At 42.5% G+C, this 22428-nt stretch overlaps 1 protein-coding gene across 1 annotated transcript in view; it reads left to right on the top strand.

The window, feature by feature from the left end:
* The first annotated feature begins 6762 nt into the window (after positions 1–6762).
* COL17A1 (collagen type XVII alpha 1 chain) overlaps positions 6763–22428 on the top strand; it is a 55693-nt gene continuing 40027 nt past the window's right edge. Inside the window, exons 1-9 of the mRNA XM_015456648.4 lie at positions 6763–6969; positions 12191–12250; positions 14312–14356; positions 15348–15452; positions 16450–16578; positions 18643–18690; positions 19629–19664; positions 20798–20845; positions 22259–22402. Coding sequence (XP_015312134.3) covers positions 12202–12250; positions 14312–14356; positions 15348–15452; positions 16450–16578; positions 18643–18690; positions 19629–19664; positions 20798–20845; positions 22259–22402 — 604 coding nt within the window. The 5' untranslated portion in view covers positions 6763–6969; positions 12191–12201. The remainder of the gene's footprint in view (positions 6970–12190; positions 12251–14311; positions 14357–15347; positions 15453–16449; positions 16579–18642; positions 18691–19628; positions 19665–20797; positions 20846–22258; positions 22403–22428) is intronic.

Genomic DNA, 22428 nt, shown 5'->3' with positions numbered 1-22428 from the left:
CCAGCTGTTTTGTTGAATTTTTTTGTTGCCCCCCCCAATAGGGATCAAGCCTAACACAAATTTCAAATAACTGGTCTATTTATATAAAATAATCAGATTTTGAGAGCCTATCTTTTTCTGTGAGCAGTATTAAACTCTTCCTCTTCTTGCTGCTCCTGACATCCCTCCCATGTCATTTCTGAGCAAATAAAGTGCAGATGACTTGGCTTGCCCCAGTTCTTAGAGAGGCTTAACTCTACCAGGGTGGGTAGGTAAACACTGCCAAGCATAAAACTAGAAGTCACTTCCCATCCTGATGGGAGGATTTTCATTTCTTCTGCTAATCTTTTGGAATCAAAAGGATATTTTTCTCTGATTATAAAGGGTGTCCTAGTCTGATTTGTGCTGCTATAACAGAATACCAGAGAGTAATTTATTTTAAAAAATATTTCTCACAATTCTGGAGGCTGGGAAGTCCAAGATTGAGGGGCTGGCATCTGGTGAGGGCCTTCTTGTTATGTCATAACATAACAGAAGGCCTCATATGGGTGAGAGAGAGAGAGAAGGGGGTTAAACTCATCCTTTTATAAGGAACCAACTCCAGAGATAACAAATCTACTCTTGAGATAATGCCATTAATCTATTAATGAGGGTAGAGTCATGACCTAATCACCTCTTAAAGGTCCCACCTCTTAACATTGTTGCATTGAGGATTAAGTTTCCAACACATGAACTTTGGGGGACACATTCAAACTCTAGCAAAAGGGGAGCAAGTGCTAAGGCTAACACTGCACAGATTTTTCTTTGGCTCATTTTTGTCTTTTGATAAAGCTAATTTATAATTGTTCAATTACTTGAAATAAGTTAGAAATAATTTAGTAGGCCATGTGTTAGAAATAACCTATGGTTGCTTTAATTAAATGCATCATCTATAGGTGATATATTCTAATATAATCCTATATTCTTAATGTCTAAGTTCTTCAAGTCCAGAGAACGGAATCTTTTTTTTTTTTTCTTTTTTTTAACGCATCTCCCATTGATAATGTTAGTTGGTGAACACAGGACAAAATGGGAGCAGGGAAGAGTGCAAACCAAAGGGAATACACTTTTTGTTGTTGTTATTGTTTTTATATCCTCCACCAGAAAGTAATCTCTAACATGGGACTTTTGAGAAAGGTAACTTGGCAGAGAAGGGGAGGGAAGTGCTGTAGTTAGTGGTTGGCTTGGAAAAATCTCAGCATCATCCTAGGCCCTGCAGTCTCCCTCATCTTAACAGCAACCACTAAATATCATTGTCTCTGTCCAACCTGGCTGATCTTGCGCTGCTCAGTTCCTTTTTCTTTTTCACCTTTGCCTTGCTAAAGCTCAGGCTCTTCACTAAACTACTGCCAGAGCGTCCCCATCAGTCTATCTTGCCTCTTTCTGTTCTACTCCACTGTCTACACTATCACCGAATTTATCTTTGTTCAGCCCAGCTGAACCTTCGGCAACTCCCCCTCACCCTCAGAATGACACCGACATGCTGCAGACTGGCACGTCAGACTCTCTCTGAAGGGTAGGTGCATCCTACCCTTCCCACCTCTCCTCCTTCTCTCCTTTCTCACACTATGCTCCACCACTCTCCACCCAAGCCTTCCTCTGTCCTGCATCTGTGCCTCTCGTGCTGGACTCTGTGCTTGAAATATCTTCTTCAGCCTTGGCTTCTCACCACCCCCGATCCTTTAAGGCCCAGCTCAAATGACTCCTCTTTTGTGAAGCTTTGACTGATGTTCACAGCTGAGAGTGGATTTTCATAGTCCTTAACTGTTCTCTTGTGGTTTATATTCTTCCGTATGTTGTAATTATTGGTATATGTGGTGACTGTGTTCATATATTTTTTCTTTTTATGTTGTAAATTACTGGAAGGCAGGTTTTATATTTCACCCTCAATTGTATTTATACACCTCATGCCTTGCTCATGATAGACACTCCATAGGTGGTAGTCCACTCACTCAACAAATATGAGTTTTGAATGGAAAAATGAATGAATAGATCTGAAGTTGGGAATGGAAGAAAAGGAAACCAGGGTGCTTTGTTATTATAATCAAGGCAGCAAGGAACACAACTGGCGATAATTCAACAAGCCCACATGGGAAGGGCAGGAGTTGGTACTACTCAGCTATGTCCTTCCAAAAGCCAAACAATTCCACACACCATGACATATGATATTGTCATAATTGTGTATAAAGAAGTCTTATCTAGTAGCACATGCTAAGCAAAGAAGCCAAACAGGAAGATGGTCTTCCAGTCTTCGAACAGTAGTAGAAAACTGTAACAAATAATTGTTGTATTATTTTTATTTAATATGTAAGAATTAGGTTTTTTTAAAAAAATCAGTGGATTTACTGTCCAACAAAAGAGCTGAATCAGCAATTATAGATACTGGAATTACCTCAGAAAATATAAAATTGTTTTCTCTCACCTCCTTCTCAGATAACTTTATTTCTTATTATCTCTTGAGAATGGAGGGCAAAATGTGTCCCAAAGCTATAGGATACCTGGTGAAAGTATCATAAATACATCATGGCACTATCATGTGATACTGTTTTTATGAGAGAAGAATCATAGAATAGGTAGAAATCCACCTATTGGGTACACCCCTTTAAACCAAACACATAAAGAAAATATGCGTCTACAAACATTCCATAAGGTAGGGAATAGTCACTTGGCAAAAGCACTCAGTCTGGTCACCAAAAACAAATCCCTTTTCAGAAACACATCAGCCACATAAAGCAGAGTCTGCCTGTACTCACGCTGCTCAGAGAGTGATGCGTCTGGTCACTTGGTGCCAATCTGGGCCACACATGAAAAGACACTCTTTCTCCCCAGCGTATTTAAAAGTCAGTCGATAATTTTGGAAGTATAACTATTTTTCCAGGTTGCCTTTTAAGGTACTTTCCTTTCTAGTCCATCAAAAATGGATTACTGTGACTCATTAACGCAGATCCAAACACAGTCAGAGAGCAAAAAACACCTTTCCGGTGTCTTAGTCACTTCTATTTCCTAAAGTTGACTCTTTGCTTCTTCATTTTGGCAAGAATTTTGTTGTTTTCTGGTTAATTTAAAAACATTTAAAAAACAACTCCCTTACTACCAGGCATATGGTAGGAACTTAATATATAAATGTTAAATGAAGTTTCTTTCACTCCATGTACCATGTCTTACTCACAGATTTGCCAAGTACAATAAACTATGAACACTGAATAACTAGAATGTGAGTACTTGAATTCTTTTTTCTTCTCCCCCAAAGTGCCTAATATAGGACTCTGGAAACACTACTCACACATGCACATCTGAATATGTGAGAACCGGCACGTGCACACACAGACGTGCAGTCTTATCAGCTGTTGAGTTAGCTTAGAGGATCCTTGACTGATTAACTTCAGGGGTTATCTGTTATAGATCTGATTGTTTTATTGTACCTGGAGAATACCAATATTTTTATAGGAACCCAAGGGAAGGAAAATACCATCCATGCTGATTCTGATGGTTGCTTAGCATGTTAGTTTTATTTTATTTTTTAATTTATTTTTATTTTGTAGAGATGGGATCTCACTATGTTGCCCAGGCTACTCTTAGACTCCTGGCCTCAAGAGATCCTCCTGCCTTGGCGTCCCAGAGTGCTGGGATTATAGGTATAAGCCACAATGCCTGGCCTGTGTGTTTGGTTTTATATAGTTGTTATAGCTGAATAATTGATTGGTCTGTGGTTGCTGAGTTCTATAAACAGATTTCTATCTAAAACTATCAATAAACTATTCCAATACCATACTGCTGTTAACTGAAAACATCCTCACTGTTCAGATGGTTTGGGGTTTTTTTTTTTTTTTTTAGTTATAATTTGCTCTCAGCCTGATCTGTTCTAATATTGCCCATTTTCTTTCAGTTCACAGTTATGAGCAGACTTAAATTTTAATAATACACAAGGCAGGAAATGAAGGTTCAAGAGTCAAGTGGAATCTATTAGACTCTGCCACTTACGAGATGGAAGACCTTTAGCCTGTTACTCAGTCAAACTTCACTTTTCTCAGCTATAAAATGAAGATAATAATGTTACATACCTCTCGGAGTCATTGTGGGGATTGTGTTAGAGAATGGATGTAAAATATCTGGCTCACAGTAGTTCTAGAAAGCATTAGTTGCAGTTGCTCTTCTTTCCTGGGATCAATAATCCGAACACCCACCCAGTGCCCGTAGCGAGTTGCTCCTTAATGTCAACTTAAGAACATTTGTCACATAACCCAAAACACATCCCTCCACAGCCTGTGAGGCCCTGTGTGATCTAGTCTTGCCTCCCTTGCCAGCCTCTTGCTCACTGCCTGCCTCCCTTCACTTGATGCTTTTGAGCAAATTGGCCTCATCACTGTTCCCCCATCTCACCATGCAGCTTCCACCTGAGAGACTTCTCAGAGACTCTTGCCCCATCTAGATATTAGAACACTCTCCAACCTGCCCTTCACCTGTGTTGATCTCTTTTCAACCTTCACCTATCACTTACGTAGCACGACTTTCCCTAACACTCCTCTCCAAGATTATGTCTCTTCTTATGCTCTCATAGTACCCAGTACTCTTTCTTTCTGATCTTGCTCTGTCACCCAGGCTAGAGTGCATTGGCGCCATCATAGCTCACTGTAACCTTGAACAGCTAGGCTCTTGTGATTCTCCTGCCTCAACCACCCGAGTAACTGGGACTGCAGGTATATGCCATCATACCCAGCTATTTTTTTTTTTCAGTAGAGACAGGGTCTTGCTATGCTGCCCAGGCTGGTCTTGAACTCCTGGCCTCAAGTCGGTACACTTTCTTTATAATAGTTATCACATTCTTGCAGTTGCTCTTATAATATATATATATACAATCTGCAATTATATATTGTACATAACTGTTATAGACTGAATTGCGTCCCTCTGAAATTCATATGTGAAGCCCTAATCACTAGTGTCTCAGTGAGTTTATTTGAAGATAGGGTTTTTAAAGAAGTAGTTAAATTTAAGTAAAAAGGAGCCCATCAGGGTGGACTCTAATTCGATCTGACTGTGTCCTTATAAGAAGAGGAGATTAGGACACAGAGAGAGAGAGACCAGGGATGTGCATGCACAGAGAAAGGCCATGTGAGGACACTGCAAGAAGGCGGCCATCTGCAAGCCAAGGAGAGGGGGTCTCAGGAGAAATCAAACCTCCTGACACATTGATCTTCAACTTCCAGCCCACAGAACTGTGAAAAAATAAATTTGTGTTGCTTAAGCCACTCAGTTCGTGGTATTTTGTTACGGGAACCCTCACCGACTAATATATTATGTAAGGCCTGTCTTCTTCCATTAGACTGTGAACTCCATAAGCACAGGAAATATGTCCATATTTCACCACCAAACTCTTAGCACATAGTTTAAAGCCTGGCTCCAAGCAGGAGCCAATATCTTTTTGTTTAATTCTTGAACTCATGAATAAAGGAATAAATGATGCAGGGTCATGTCTATTTTATGCTGAAAGCTTTGTGTGTTCTGGGTCCTTCAGTGTTCTTCTCCTATAGGACTGATGGAAGACATGTTGAGTATTTATTTGGGGAAAGCAGTGTCAAATTCTGCATCATTGAAAGGGTTCTGAAATGCATACTCCAGTGTGGAATATGGGCAGCTTAGGAGCAAGAGCCCCGCAGGTGTTGCCGTGGTCTGCTACCCTTCCATGGGATGCAGTGCCCACAATAGCAAGGTGCAGTCGTACGTCAGTGCTATGCCGCAGGGGCCCCACTGCTCCCTTCCAGTATCTTAGGATGATGCCTCAGAACTGGGGATCCCATTGTGGCGCTGGGTGCCAGGAATGTGCTATGGCCTCAAAGGACTGCCTGAGTGAGTTCCAGGGTCAGACTTCCCATTTTACCAACACCAAGGGTCTCAAGCTAGTCTTTGGGCCCCCTGGAAAGCCAGATGCTATCCAGGTATTCATAAAAATTATCCTGATTGAAGCAAGTAGACCATCTAGGGAAATCTAAAGGTGCCCAGGATGTACTTGGAGTTGCAGGACATCTGGAAGCCCACACATGTCTTTAGGTGTATGGACACTATGTGGTCACCTGATTTGAAGGACAGGAAGGTCCTTATCACTCCCCAACAGCACCTCTCTCCATTATTAGGTGGCTAAATGCCTAAAATTCCATCACTAACATGTCACTCTTTTAGGTCAGCATCACTATATCTGGTTGCCTCTTTTGTAAAATGAACCCCTACCCCACCAATTGCTCAGTACATTCAGTCATTCGCATATTATGAATTAGTTCACCAACTATTTTCTCTAGATGGGCTTGACCTGCCTTGAGTCACAAGAGTGGAAAGAGGACAAAGACATCTATAGGGGAAAGAGACCTTGAATATAAATCCTGCCAACTTCAGTTTCTCTAGGGCTCGGGCACTATGACCACAGGCCATCCATGTGCCTAGACCACTCCTGAATCATGCAGTGGGATTCCAGTACCCATGGCACTGAGAAAGGGTACTGCCACAAAGTTGTGGCAGTTCTCCAGCCATAGAAGGTAGGCAATAAAAAAGCATTTCCTTTATGCTGGTCTTTTGTTTCCTTTTCCCCATGGGCCTATAAACAGTTAATCTGGAATTCTGGAAGGAGAAGCTTTCTGCCTCCAGTAAAGTTTGATTCCTGCAGGCAGATTTTTTTTTTTTTTAAATCCAGCAAGTGTCAGATAATTGGAAGGGTGGAGTAACGCTGTAAACCACGACACACCTTTGTCAGGACTTGTTTGGAAGCAAAGAGTTGAAAGAAACAAGGTGGAGAGAAAGAGAAGTGAACATTTTTGAAAGATCACTCAGCTTTAACACACCTTGGCTGGGTCTGGATAAAAAAAAAGTGAGCACTGCAAATTTCTAGAAGAAAACATCAGGGGAAGAAAGAGAGAGGGGGATTTATTCAAAGTTGTTTCCAATTCCTTCAAAACCTCAAACCAGGTAAGTAAACAGGAAGACTGACCTTTCTGCCTTTCTCTGAGACTTTGATGTAAGGTTTGCTGTTTAGAAAATAAGTGTTTATTGGAGAAAAGAAGATGAAGTTCTGCAGTTTCTAGCATTCTGGTTAAAGTGATTAATTGGTTATAAAAGATGACTTTGTTGTATGCATTCTGCTTAGGATAGGTCTTTCAAAGGAAATAAGTGGGGAAAAGGAGAAGGCTGGTTAAAATATAGCGGGGTCTAGAGGCAAGATCTTTCTGTATTGTTTTCAGCATTGTAAAATGACTTGTGTTGTTTTATTTAGAATATGATATGGCCTTATAATTCCTTCTCTTCCAATCTCAGTTTCCCCTCTCGCTATCTTGCTCTCCTCTTCCCTCTGTCTCTCTCTCTCCACTGGACAAAGAGAACAACTCAGAGGTGAAGTTAAAGTATAGGTAAGGGGCCTTCTAGAAACAACCCTGTGCTGACTGGGCCTCTCTGATTAAGCCATACATGGTAAACATTGCTGTTTACCATGCTGTAAAATTACCTCTAATCTAAAGAAAAGTGTGATCTTTGAAATGATCTAATTAATTCAGGAATTTTCCAGGATCAAACTTAGAAGAAGAAAAAAAAAAGGAAGAAAACTGTTTCCTGTATATATACTCTTACGAGTCAACTTGGGTTTCCCCCTGCCAAAAAAAATTCACTTTGAGATGAGAATTACCAGTTTAGATACCTAAGTGGATGACGTTAACTGGTAACTGACAAATTATCACTTTACTTTTTGAAGTGGAGGCAAAACCTCTGGCACATTCCTTTTTTTGAGAAGCAATTAATCAGTAGTCTAATAGTGGACTTGTGAAACGTAGTGAGATTTTTAAAAGGTATTCATTTGAAAAGCAGAATAGTTTCTTCTTACCTCCATATGTTCTCTCTTAGAGCTAAGGCACAGATCTGTCAGAGCTAACTTAAGACAGATGTCTATCCCCACACAGACGTACTTCAGAGAATCAGAGGGGTCCTGCTTTACTCTTAGGCCCTGCAAAACATCCACATGAGTCTGAGCAGAGATTACACAGGAAAAATTAAAATGAACAGCTCTGCTTCAAGCTTGCAGAGAAACTTATCAGCCTGGATAATATGGCAAAACCCCAACTCTACAAAAAATACAAAATTAGCCAAGCATGGTGGTGCACACTCATAGTCCCAGCTACTTAGGAGGCTGAGGCGGGAGGATCACCTAAGCCCAGGAGATTGAGGCTGCAGTGAGCCGTGATGGCACCATTGCACTCTGGCCTGGGCAACAGAGCCAGATTCTGTCTTAAAAAAGAATAGGAACTTTGGGAGGCCGAGGTGGGTGGATCACCTGAGGTCAGGAGTTCGAGACCAGCCTGGCCAATATGGTGAAACCCCATCTTTACTAAAAATGCAAAAATTAGCTGGGCGTGGCAGTGCGTGCCTGTAACCCCAGCTACTTGGGAGGCTGAGGCAGGAGAATTGCTTGAACCCAGGAGGCGGAGGCTGCGGTGGGCCAAGGTTGCGCCACTGCACTCCCGCCTGGGCAACAGAGCAAGACTCTGTCTCAAAAAAGAAAAAAAAAAGAACAGGAAAAAACTCCTTAGATTGGTGAAACTGACCAGAACTAAGAACTAACTACCTTCTCAGATTATGAAAAACAAAAAGAAGTCTGTGTTTACATTGTTTGTTTCATTTGCCATTATTAACAGTGGCAGGACACAACTGTAAACAAACCAGCATAATCACAAAGCTGGTGCCCTATCCCACCTGCCCCCAGTCATGACAATCCAGGATGCCAACTGTAGCAAGCGGCAAACCCATCTCCGGGGTGTTATAGAGACAAAGCCAAGCCTCCGAGACAGTCAACTCCAGGGCATTGGCTTTCCTGGAGTCAAACTGCTGAGCCCTTCTGTGTTCTCAGGTCAATAGCCAGTGGATGGTTTTCTAATACTTTGGCAATTTTGTTGTTGTTTTGTTTTAAAACTTAAAGTGTATAAAGATTGGAGTAATAGAAGCTATAAAAATACTTGCAATTCACTAACAGAGTATAGAAACATTCCTAAAACAAAAGATGGAGAGGAAAATACTTAGCTTCTTCATTATCTTTGTTGTATCAAGAACAAAGTGTTTCATGTGTCATTAGAATAAGATAACGTGATGGTTTAAACCCAAATATGATGGTAAACAGTTAACGTGATGGTTCACTGTCACTAACAGTGGTTTGTCCTTGTGTATGTGTGTATGTTAGACAGCAGCATCGTCTGAATAGTTTTAGGTAGATGTGACATCATTTAAATAAAATAGAAAGGAAAAAGCTCATAAAAGTAGAAAAATGATTTAAAATTGTGTCTTCTTGCCTAGAAAAGTGACATGGGATCATTTTTACACCTTCACAAAAACATTAACTATAAAATAACCACAAAGCAACCCTTTAGAACTATGGATGGAAATTAGTATAATTTTGGAATTGAGAGCTTGAATGATCTGCTCATCCTTAGTTCTAGTGAAGTGGCCCAACTATCTGAGAAGTTAAAAATTATGTTATTTGACAGTGCTTCCATTAAGTAGGGCTTTGGGAAGATGAACACACTGGTGAATCCTGCTAGGATAGGCAGGCGCAGGCACATACCTGGGCAGGAAACGTTCCTTTTCCTAATGTTACACTTTTAAAAAACTATCAGCACTTAAAATGTGTAAAAAAGAAGTCCTGGGATATACTGTAGGTTCCATGGGAAGATCCTAGTCCAGGCTTGTGCGCCACGCCATCATTCTCCATTTAATATAACTCACTTATAGAAAGTTTCCTCTTATATTTGGTTTAAAGGAATCAGTCTCCCAACACTTACCTGACACCTCAGATTGGCAGTGGGACACACAGACATTGGGGTGGCTTCAGATTGAGAGACAGGCATCTACCTGTACCTGCCTAGAGCCGGTTACATCCACAAAGTACCTTCCAATGAGGAGCTCCCAGGCCGTGAAGGAAGGCATCTAATTTCTAAGTAGGTCATCACTTCACGCCATCTGGAAGGTGGGGAACCCTTGGCTTTTTACTGCAGAAATCCTTTGTCATCGGGATTCAGGGAAAAGATGGAGGGCCTAGAAATGCCTGCTATTTTTCTGGATAAAGAAAGAACAAGCAAAACTTTCCAGGTTTGCTGCCTGGAGACTGTACTCTTAGCAAACAGAGTCATGATCCATCTTCCTAAATGACTGCAAGTGGAACCCATCCAGCCAATCCCAAAAGTATAGCTGTCAGCAGCAACTTTCACTGAAAGATCAAAATAAGCAATAACTTATAGGAAGTAAAAGTTTCTGTGGATTGTTATAAACAGTTCATTTCATGGTAATATTTCATATCAATTCAGGTACCATCCTAGAAAGCTAGTCACCTCCCCACTGACTGCCAGGTGCATTTAAAGGTTTAATCTCCCCAAATGCCTCCTGATCTACAGCTTATTGTCTATTTTTTAAAAAGAAAGTCAGAGAAGGGTTTCAGAGGTATCAAATTAATGCTTAAACAAAGGATTGCAAAGAAGGTGTCCAGTTGCACGTAGGTTTGCATGACATAAGTCATATAGGTTATAGCTGGAATGCAGACAGATTCACTGGCCAGGTTTGTCCTTTAATGAGGCTGGACTCCTTTGTTAAACTGTGTATGGAGCCCCTCCTCTGAGCTCCAGGAAACATACCTATAAAGACATTCTGTGGCTTCTCAGATCCAGCTAGGATTTTTTCCATGATGCCTCATTCCTTGCCTTGAGCTGTGTTTGAGAAACACCAATGAGCAAGAAGTTGGCACATTTACCAGGCCCTGAAGCTAAGTGTACGAATCTTGGTTATACCACCAGATCGTTGATCAGCTGGTCTCATTTGGTCTTGGTTTTCATCAAGGAAGTCACCCAGAGCCACAGTATGACTTTCATGGTCCCTAGACACTTTTGCCTTTGTAGGCCCCTTCCTCCATCAAAAAACTTTTTAAAATTCTATTTTACAACTGCATTGGTATAAAGAAGGACATAATCCAGATTAGATTCTGTTCATTTTTCCTTCTGATGTTAAAAGTAAACATTTTGTGGGCCCCAAAATGTGCTGTGGGCCTAGGCACTGTGACCACTTTGCCTACTGGGTAAGTCAAGCCTGAAGGCACTAGGCAGAGACTGGAAGGAGAGCTCTTCAAGCAAGGGGCACCTGGCAGAAGCAGTGTGCCTCACATTCTAGAACCCAGTTCGAACTACAACCAAAAGATAAACTTTTGGAGGAAGAGAAAGTTAGAGGAAGGGAGAGAATCACAGGGAAAGTCAGATTTCAGGTCCTTTCAGAACCTGGGGCCAGGCAGCACAGCAAGAAGAGAAGAGCCCAATTGGGATGGAACCTTTGCTGTGCATTCCTGTGTGTTTAACACTTGAGCCTTCATTCCCACTGCCCTCTGGCAACAGCCCTGCCTCATACCATCCATGCTGAGGGACACGGTGGACAAGATTGCACTGGTTTTCTTTTTCAGAAGCAGAGTAAGAATGAAGGGAGTATATAAAAAATACAAATATGTATTTTCCTACATGCTTCTATAGATTTTACAGGCTTTGTTCAACTGTTTTTCATACTTATGTCTGCAGATAAGCATGCAAGAGCTGATTATAGTGAATGTTTCATACTTTGGAAAGAGTAAAGTTCCATACAAGTACGACAAATAAAATTATTTTTATCCTGATTTAAATCCATCAAGTGCCATTCTTACCTCCAGACTCGAAAATAATGAAGCATGAATGTCTCATATGCATAGAGTTCTATATAGAACAATGAACATTATGGGAGACATTAAAATGAATTAGTTGATAGCACTAAGTGCCTTGACAGATCCCCTTCAGCTATTTATTACCATGGAAAAGAATGGAGATTTTATAGTCAAACAAAGGTCAGGACACCTAATCTGCTATGTAAGCCTCTTGATGCTCAGCAGGGGGCAGGCTGATCAACTAGAGACTGAAAAATAAGATCCCAACATAAAGAAATAGAATCCAAAGTGGAACTATTAAATTAATCTCTATTATACGTGTTATAAGAAATGGGAATGATCTTGTAAAAAATACTCACATGAAAGAATCATGCTTTAAATTCTTGAAATCATGTTTTTGGTTATCAGCTTCAACAGTGAGGACCTATACTTACGAAAAACAATGATAAATATGACTATCCTGGTTTCTGATTTTTCCTGCAGGTGGCTCTGGTATGGATGTAACCATGAAAAACAGAGATGGTACTGAAGTCACTGAAAGAAGTAAGAGCATCAGAATTTTTAAATTTATGTGTTTTATTATAAAAGTAACAAAAATTTGGAAACAGAATAAGTAATTCATTTATAATTTTACCACAACCACTGTATCATGTTTAAATGTGTTCCTAAATGGACTTTAATCCTTCTCATAAGATAGTTCTTGTTGATTTTTATGTCAAAAGATGTCCTGCTTTTTCTTGAATGATGAAGGTTGTCATTTCCATGTATAGTTTTTATAACCCTCATTTTTAATGATGAGATAGCATTATGCTAAATGAATTCACCATAATTTATTTTATCATTTCCAAATTTAGGGGTACAGGGCAACAGAAATCTAAATGAATAACATCCTAGTTATTGCAGAGACAAAGTTGAAATAAAACTAATATCATAGTTGACCTCTACACTGAAAATTGAAAACAGATACATTTATTTAGTGAAACTGCCCAAATAATAAATTCAGAGACATTTAAACTCTCCTCCTACCAACTTTAAGTCAGGAAACTCTTTCACTTATTCCATGACTTTCATATATCTCCAATTAAAAAAAAAATTCTGGCTCCATAGACTTGAAACCTTTGAAACTTTTAGTTAGGAAATAATTTATTTTTATGTGTCGAAGAATACCAAAGGTCTGTACAATGAGAGGTTTAGTGAAAGCTCAAGGACTATTTTTCAAATCAAGCTGCCACTGTACTCTAGAAAAACATTTCCTTTTTTTTTTTTTTTTTTTTTTTTTTTTTTTGAGACGGAGTCTTGCTCTGTCACCCAGGCTGGAGTGCAATGGTGCAATCTTGGCTCACTGCAACCTCTACCTCCCAGGTTCAAGCCATTCTCCTGCCTCAGCCTCCCTAGCAGCTAGGATTACAGGTGCTCACCACCACACCCAGCTAATTTTTTGTATTTTTAGTAGAGACAGGGTTTCACTATGTTGGCCAGGCTGGTCTCAAATCCTGACCTTGTGATCCGCCCACCTCAGCCTCCCAAAGTGCTGGGATTATAGGCGTGAGCCACCATGCCCAGCCAACATTTCCTTTTATGCATTAAGTACTGTTTCTGGCATGTCCATAAGTGCATTTTCTTGCTAGGACAACCAAACTAATTAGCAAAATGCAGTATAAAGAAGGACAGTGTGAATAAGAGTTGTGTGGGATGGAGCAGGTGTCAGCGGCACAGGTGAAAGTAGCACAAAATGATCCTGCACCATCTTCCTTTACTCTTTTCTCCTTTCACCACCTTCCCCACACATACGTGCCCATGCATGCCACACACACACACATGCATGCATGCATCCATCCATGCAAGCACGCACACTGGAAACTTGCTTTTAAAGAACAAAATCCCCAGATAGGTAGGGGCTTCTGTATACCCACCAGAGACAGAGGTAGCAGTGAGGGCCACAGTCAGAGCATGAGTGATGGATTCACCATCTCTCAGAACTACAGGAACTAAATTTCAGAGGCCAAGGGGCTGGTTCTTCAAGTTTGTCTGTGATGCGCCTGGATCACTGATTTTGCCAAACCCCAAATGTGACTTACCAGGAGCCCCCTTCCTTCCCACAACTTCAGCGGTTGCCCTGAAGACTTTAGAACAAAACATAATATTCTTGAACACCTCCAAATTCATGAAGAAGTACACAGTGAAGTCAGCCAGGGTGTTGGTCTCAGCTGGACTGAGAGACAATGGGGAAGGAGCAATTCAGAGAAACAGAGTGACTTGAGACAAGAGGGCCTGGTCCTCCTTCAACCTCAGACCAGGTCTGGACTGGATCTAATTGTCTAAGGAGAGACATCAATACCAAAACTACCTATGTTTCAAACAGTGGCTAACTTCTTTTGGCTCCAAAGAGATATAAACTTATTTTCCAAGCATATTAAACCCATTGTTATTGCTCATATCTTTTTGCACAGTGGGTCAGATCATATACCTTAAAGCACAAGCATAGAAAAATCAACGTCGAACCTAATTTAATATGCTTAGCCTATGGCAGAGCTTAGACCTTGCCAAGATCCAGAGGTGTCAGTGCATTACATAAGAACTCACCTTTTCTTTGTCTTTTTCTAGTTGTCACTGAAACAGTAACCACAAGACTTACATCCTTACCACCAAGTAAGTAACTACCTCAATAGCTTTCTTTTCAGTAGGTCACATTTGAAGGGCCCCACACTTCTAACCTTCTCCATGGGAGCTCCAAAATTTTTGAAATCTTTTTTAACAGCTATATTGACATTAATTTCTATACAACAGAATTCACCAGTTTGAAGTGTATAATTCAGCAATTGCTAGTATATTTACCAAGTTATGCAGCCATGGTTACAGAACCATTTTAGATTTCCATGGCTCCGCAAAAAGAAGTGACCATTAGCAGTCATTCCTTATTCTCCCTCCTCTCTCCTCAGCCCCTGGAAACCAGAAATCTACTGTCTCTGTAGATTTGCCTATTCCAGATGCTAAAATATTGGATATCTCATCTATCCTGAGCAGGGATTGGGGGCTACCAGTCAAGCTTCTTGTTGAGGCTACTTTTTTTGTCCAGGAGCTCCTATCACTCCTGTAATATTGATCTGAGCCCAAAACCTACCCCCTGCCCCCATCTCCAGGGAGCCTTGTTCCCTGGGGATGAGGAGAGCCCACCCACCAGCAGGTGAAGTTGGAGCAGTGATGGGCTGCCAGGTGGAACACCAGCAACACAGAGCTGCCACACGCCCTTCCAGCACTTCTAGGCGCTGTCATGCCTGGGTGCCGACCAGGCACTCAGAAAAAGCAAGCCCAACCAGGTCCTGGACTCAAGGAGCTTTCATCGCTCAGCCTTTTCTAATATTTAAAATTTCCTAATACGCAACTTGCTATATTCCACCCAGGAGACTTTTCTTTTAAATCAGGTGGAATACTCACTCTAGATATTTGTATAAAACAAAACAAAACAAAAAACAATGAAACTGGAGCATGGCAGCTTGCATCTTATAATGTAGGTGAGAAAGGGACCCCAAACTAAGAAGGTCCTGGTGAAAAACCAGGGAAGGCTTCCACATGGTGGGGGACAGGGGATCCTCTGGCCTGACTCCACCCTGAAACTGTCACCTGCTTTTGTTCCTGGCAGAAGGCGGGACCAGCAATGGCTATGCCAAAATAGGCTCTTTTGGTGGAGGGAGCCGGCTGGAGAAACAAAGCCTGACTCATGGCAGCAGCGGCTACATAAACTCAAGTGAGTGCCCACTGGTGCAACGGGTCAGGGAAGAATGGGTGACAAAGAGAGAGACACCAAGAAAGTCCTACACAGGACACAGGGCAGACACGATTTCGAATCGGTGCACAAGAGGGACAATTACAATCACCTGTCATCCATTCCAAATGCCCCCAAGAGTTACCTAAATAACACACAGCCATTGGACGGCGGGGGTGGAGAATGGGAGTGTAAATTATAAATCATCAGCATTTGAAGCCTGCTTAAAATCAGATCCATTTTCATTAAGTCCACAATATAAATAACTATCATTAATTAAGAAGACTTCATGGGTAGATAGCTATTTCCCCACTAAATCACTCTCTTTAAGCCATCTCTTTAGAGAACGATGTGCACGCCTGAGGGTTTACAATTTGAATTAACAACAACAAAAGAAACTTAACGATTGGGTTACTGTGCTAAGGGAAGCTGGTGACATGCGATCCCATGCTGTGCAAGATTCCACTGGGCAAGCATCCAACACAGGCCCATTGTTCCCAGTGAAGCACTCTTTCAAACTAAAACAAAACAAAGCAAAGCAAGGCAAAACAAAACAAAAACAAGAAGCACCCAGATATCCCCTGAAGCCATTTAAAATACTTGAAAGTAAAACTAAAAAGGAAGCCCCAAGGCATAAGAACAGCCAGGTTGACCAACAGAAACACCTGCCCTTACCTGTTGAGGCACACTTCCAAGCTGGATTATATTCTAGTCCTTCCAAGCAGTGTCTACAAGAAAAATGCTGCCAAATCCTTTCCATTTCCATGCATGGTAACCATGCACAGGAAGGACTTTCCCAGGCAATAATTCCACCTTTCCATTTATGAACAGCTGGGGGAATGCTGAGGTGGCCCCTTTCAGCTGTGCCCTCCCGAAAGCCCTCCCTGAGTGTACTTGGTTAATATAGTTGGGTCACAGTAACCATTTGGTTCACCTCTCTGCTGAAGCACTGAAAACTTATGCTTTTCCCCTCTTGCAGCTGGAAGCACACGAGGCCATCCCTCCACCTCTAGTTACAGGAGGGCTCACTCACCTGCCTCCACTCTGCCCAACTCCCCAGGCTCAACCTTTGAAAGGAAAACTCACGTTACCCGCCATGCGTATGAAGGTATCAGTCCTACTAACCATACAAGAGAACCATTCTCTTCCCCAAGAAACTTCACTCATTCTTTGAAGATTTACATCCTGGGCACCTGTGTCTGCCCCTCACCTTTCTCCCCACTCCTCCTTCATTTCTTTTATGGATTTTCATTACTTGAAGACTTCATTCATTCATTCACTACCTCATTTATTCATTCATTCACCCATTTAGTTACTTTTCCAACTAGTATTTTATCCAGCACCTGCTATGTGTTTAACACTGTGTAGAAAGGCTTGATGAATGCTTAAATGAATCAGACATGGATCTTGTCTTCAGGACCTATAGTCTAATAGACAAGTTAAGATGACAGATAAAATACAATTGTGTAAAGCAGATGGAGATTATCATTTTAAGCTGAGGAAATTAGGGAAAATTCTATGGAGGAGGTGACATCTGAGCTGGGTCCTCATGATGAGTAAGAGTTTGTTACCCAAAGATGGAGAGATGGGGCTGTCCAAGCTGTGAGAGCAGCAGCATAAGCAAAGACAGCCAGGAGAGCCCAGGGCTTAAGTTGGAAATTCAGGGGTACTTATGTGCAAAAGGTTTGAGGGACTCAGATTCAGTGCTAGGATAAGATGTTTAGACTTTATTCCATATGCAATGGGAAGCCACAGACAGTTTTTAGCAAAACAATCATATTTGAGGTCCAGGACTGGAACTCTGGAAGCCATATGTTGGAAAAATTGGTGAGAAAGAGACTAAACACAGTGACAAGTTAAAAAGAACTCCTCAGTCATCCAGAGAAGGGACATTTTGGCTGGGACCAGGTTGGTAATGATGGAGGTGAGGAGCAAGTGGTGGAAGGTATCACTGAAGTGGAATTGACAGGTTTGGCAATAGATTAAATGTAAGAAGGCCTCACACACAGGTTGGGTTCTTGGTGGTGCCAACAACTGAAACAGGGAACTAGGTGGATGACTCCACTTGATGAATCCAGCTATTTCATCCTGAAGTACAGCCACTTTCCCAGCTCTCTGGCGAGGGTAGCAAGCAGGCAGTGGGTGATGCAGGATTTGAGTTCAGGGAAGAAGTCAGGGCCCAGATACCCAGGTGGAAGCCATTCGCAGAGAGGTGTTAGAGGAAATCAGAAGACTAAAGGAGTTTGCCAAGAAGGAGAGTATAAAAGTTGAAGGAAGCAAAGAAAGATAAAGTGGAGGGAATAAGGAGAAAGAAGAGCCAGAGAACAGAGAGAGGAGGAAGAGTCTTTTAGGGACATGGGGAGACCAGGAACATGCAACAATGCTGAGGTCAACACAAGAGAGTGCTCAGGGTCAAGAAGGAGTCGTAGAAGAAGACACCTGGGTTCCATTACTAAGGTTCCTGGAGTTCCTGGTGATCTGCAGTAGCAGTTTTATGTGGGAAACTGACCAGCCAGGTGGCCAAGGAGTTTAACGGTGAGAAGAGATGGGTGCTGGTATTGGAGAAGCAGGAGTAAGGCCCACACACTCTAGTGAATGACTACAGCAGGCTGGCATCCCACACACACAGCAGACTCCCTCCTGCTGCTGCAGGATGAGAGCTACCGGCCATTGGGAAGCCCCAAATCCAGGTGAGGTGGATTGCATCATCACAGTGCTTTCTGAGGTCAGGCCTGACCAGGGATTTGTACCTTCATTTTAATTGGGTCCACGTTTGGGACAAGCCTCACAAAGTCAGAGAGGTTCCTGGTGCTGAGGGCAGATTACTTGATCAGGGCAGATCACTTGCTCTAGAACAGGCACAGGGCAAGCCCGGTGGAGGAAGTGAACAAAAAAGAAAGAAATCAAAACCTGCTGCTCTCCTTTGTTCATCCTTGCCTCATCTGAAGTAGGTCCTTGACCAGAGTAAAGTGCTGCGACCAGGGCCATGATGGGTCGTGTTTACATCATGAGCCTGGCTCCTTTGACATGCATGCTGAAGAGCATACCTCATCCCCCCTGAAACACTGAGGGCTGTGGAGGTCCGGAAAGAAGTAACAGGCACTGCCTCCCCTTTTGGAAGCTCTATGGGCCTAAGAGGCCATTTGTTCTAAGTGTTTTATCCCCTCTCCAGGGAGCTCCAGTGGCAACTCTTCTCCGGAGTACCCTCGGAAGGAATTTGGTATGTCTTCTCCTCATTTTCTAAAGAAATGGTCAAACGAGGCTCTAGGAAAATCCCTGGGGGAGATGAAGTGGTGGGAGTAGGGGACATCATGAGTTAAATGGATTCTTCTAAAGGAGTTTGACCCCTGCTGACCTATTTTTCCCTTGCTCTTTATCCTGAAGCATATTAAGGGGACTCTCAACCACATAAACTTGCTGTCATAAGCCTTTGCTCGTGGCACTATAGAAATGGTAAGCTATATATAAGGCTCAGGCTTGGATAGATAAGCCCTTAAGGCCAAGCAATAATTGTAGGGATTCTTCTTTCCAGGAGATGCACAGAGGCCTCCCACAAGGCAGAGCAACGAGTAGAACACACAAGTGCTAGGCATCCCGGCACCTCCACTATTGCTTGCTTTCAAGGGAACTGTGTGTGCTTCATGAACCTCCAGGCTGTGTCTTCACTTGGCCTTAAGTTTTTGTTCCATGTTCTTGCAATCTCACTGTGCATATGAATTAATACCAGGATCATTGATTATACAATGATTATAATTTTATGTATTTGCTTACAGTGGGGAAACCATGGCAGTCTCGAATAAAAAAATCAAAGGGAAGACTTGGGAGCTTTTTGATACATTTGATCAGTGTAGTCAGCCAGTCCAAATGGATCATGCTCCCCAACAGATTACCTTAGCTAACTTAACTTTCAAAATGTTAGCTAACTTAATATTCATTTAGCTAATTTAACATCATAAATGTACTAGGGCATTACAAAACATTCTCTGCTGTTGCTAAGTGATCATCATTTATTAAGCAACTGCTATTCAGAAAAGCCTCTATCTGGATTTAGACCCACTATGAAAGTAACCCCTCACGAAATATATCTACCTCCATGTCAAAAGTCTTTAGCATGCCACCTCTTACATATGCCTAAAATTGCATTTCTTTGTTTCTCAGCATCTTCTTCAACCAGAGGACGGAGTCAAACACGAGGTGAGTGCCGTCACTGGGTTCAGTCCAATTCATTTGACAAGTATTTTCTGAGGAGCTAATGTGTGTCCAGCCTTGAGCCAGGGAGTGTAAGGGGTACAGAAAAATAAACAAGGCATGCTTTCTGCTTTCAAGGAGCTGAGAGAATCCTGGGAATCTTCCGCCCGGCTCTATCGGGAGGGGAAGGGTAGCTTTTGACGTTAATCTAACAAGCACATAGAGGCAGGAAGCAAAACACATGATAACAATGTGGAGCATCATTTGTCTTGCTGTGGATCATCTGAAGATGCAGATACCACATCTGCTTTCACTTCTGGTCTCCTGGCTGACTTTAACAAGATATGCTCTAATTGCCTTTACACATCAAAAGATGAGCAAAATCCCCCCAACCTTTTTTTTTTTCGAAATTCATCCAGGAGATAAACAGCTCCAGGACAGTTTTGTAATCTAGTCATCTAGACAATGATACAGGAGAGAAATATAATCCTGGGAGAAGCAACCCTTGCTAAACTTTGGGCAGGGTTGGGGGCAGCATGTTAGGGCTGAGCTGAAGGCAGAATTCTTCACAATGACCCACCTAGACTTCCTATGGGCCTTATTATCATCAATAACTTGGAAGTTAGGAGTATGCCAACCACCCACAACTTTAGTGTGATAGTTGAAAGATGCAAATTCTCCACCTGAAGCTAACTAATAATGTTAACTACCAGCTTCCTGCCCCTCCCATCTCTGAAGAAGCCAAAATGGCAAGTAAACACTGGTTTTTAGAATCTTTTGCCAATGCCTGAGACCACGGAGGCAGGAGAGAACCTTGGTTGTGGCAGCCGTGAGGTGGATGATGGGGAGAGGGTTGATCACTGCTGATTGTACTGGAACCTCCTTGCTCAGCCTGGAATTTTATTAGAACATCTGCAGCTGCCTGGGAGGTGTGCAGTTGGCAGAATGGGGAATTGTTGGAGGTACGGAGGTCTCCCTTTTTAAGCAGCACTCTTCTTGGGCACACCTAGATTTCCTGTTTCCAGAACTCAGAAATGTCAGAGCAGCCTAAAGGGTCATCTGCTGCTAGGAGTTCAGTGTCAGGGATTGTGATCTAAGCTCCTTCATTCACACCCTTCTCTATCTCTTCCCTTGTACAGAGAGCGAAATTCGAGTTCGACTGCAGAGTGCGTCCCCATCCACGCGATGTAAGTGGTCATGATCTCGCTGAAAAGAAAGGGTCCAGAAATCCAGGGCTAGTGCTGTGTGTGTGTGTGCATGCGTGTGTGTGTGCATGCATGCAATCATAAAACATCTTTAAGGGCCTTCTGTGAATTGGACTCTGGGCTAGGTGGCTGGAGTTAAGCTGCTGAGTAAACCGTGGTTCCTGCTGTGTAGTAGTTCACAGACTAATAGGGAGACAGTAAGTCAGCCAACCATCACAACTCAGTGTGGTGAGGGAACAGGGAGGAGCAGCTCCACAGCAGCCCATGGAGATCAGGCCAGAGAAACCTTCCGGGGATAGGTGTTACCTGAAGGGAAACTGAAGAGTGGATCAGTTCGGCTCAAAGGGAGGAGCCTGCACAAGACATCGAAGGAACAGTTCAAAGTAAGGTTCAAAGTAAGGACACAATGGGATAAATTAGAGAAGGGTCAGTAGTAGAGTGTAAGAATTCAAACTTTATTTCAAATGTCAGAGACCCCCAGTCTCCGTCGATGGAATATGTTAGATACCTGATGTTCTTGCTAGAGGTATTTGACAATGTTTTGAAATGAGCTCAACTTTAGGACAGCAATCATGTAAAAGGAGTAGGAGAAGAAAGAGTAGGGTCAGTGGCTCAGGACAGAGATGGGTGCTTGTCCAGAGAGCTCAGTACCTAGGGTTGTGGAATCTGACTCCAGGCCTGACACCTTCTCACCTGAATCCTTCCAGGCTTAGGGTTGGTGAGGCGAAGGGAGTTGGGGCTGAGAGTTCCTTCAGCATACGGTGTCTACAAACCTGTGTCTCCTCTCATGCACTACTCATGCATGGTGTCTCCCACCTCTCCTGCTTCCCTGCTTCCTGTGTGGGAGGCACAGGGAGCTTGCTCCACTTTTCACCTTGCTACAAATTAAATCAGCCAGACAGACTTGGAATTAAATTACACGTGAACACAGCATAATGTTTAGGAATTATGGACCACAAATTCCTTTTGACAGCCCCAAGCATACAAGGTCAAGGACCCAACATCCAGGATCCTGCACAGGGGATGAGACTGCTATTGAAGCATCTGTTTCAAGGGACCTGGTTCTCTAACTGCCTGATCCTAGATGATAGTGTCTTCTAGCCACAGAATCATTCCTGTGATGTTTGATGCGGTCTAATTAGGAAATATCTCCCAGGCACCTTGACCTCCTGCGAGATGCAGAAGTTTTATGAGGCTAATATGACAAAGTACCAAGTTGATAAGTGCTATTCATTAGTAAAATGTGAATATTATAAAGCCAAGCAAAAAGTCCCAATGTGTGAGACAGATGCCATTCTCCCTAGTAGTCAGAATGCCACAAATGTTCCCCAAATTGCACAGGGACTCAGGAAAGAACACTGGACTTAACAGAAACATCTGTGGATTCTTTTACAGGGACAGAATTGGATGATGTTAAGCGTTTGCTCAAAGGGAGTCGATCCGCAAGTGTGAGCCCCACCCGGAATTCCTCCAACACACTCCCCATCCCCAAGAAAGGCACTGTGGAGACCAAAATTGTGACAGCGAGCTCCCAGTCGGGTAAGTCTGACAGCCCAGCTGCTGAG

Source organism: Macaca fascicularis, chromosome 9 (genome assembly GCF_037993035.2).
Source record: "Macaca fascicularis isolate 582-1 chromosome 9, T2T-MFA8v1.1".
Classification (NCBI taxonomy): Eukaryota; Metazoa; Chordata; class Mammalia; order Primates; family Cercopithecidae; genus Macaca; species Macaca fascicularis.
Note: the sequence above shows the minus strand (reverse complement) of the source record. Positions and strands in the feature narration are given on the sequence as shown.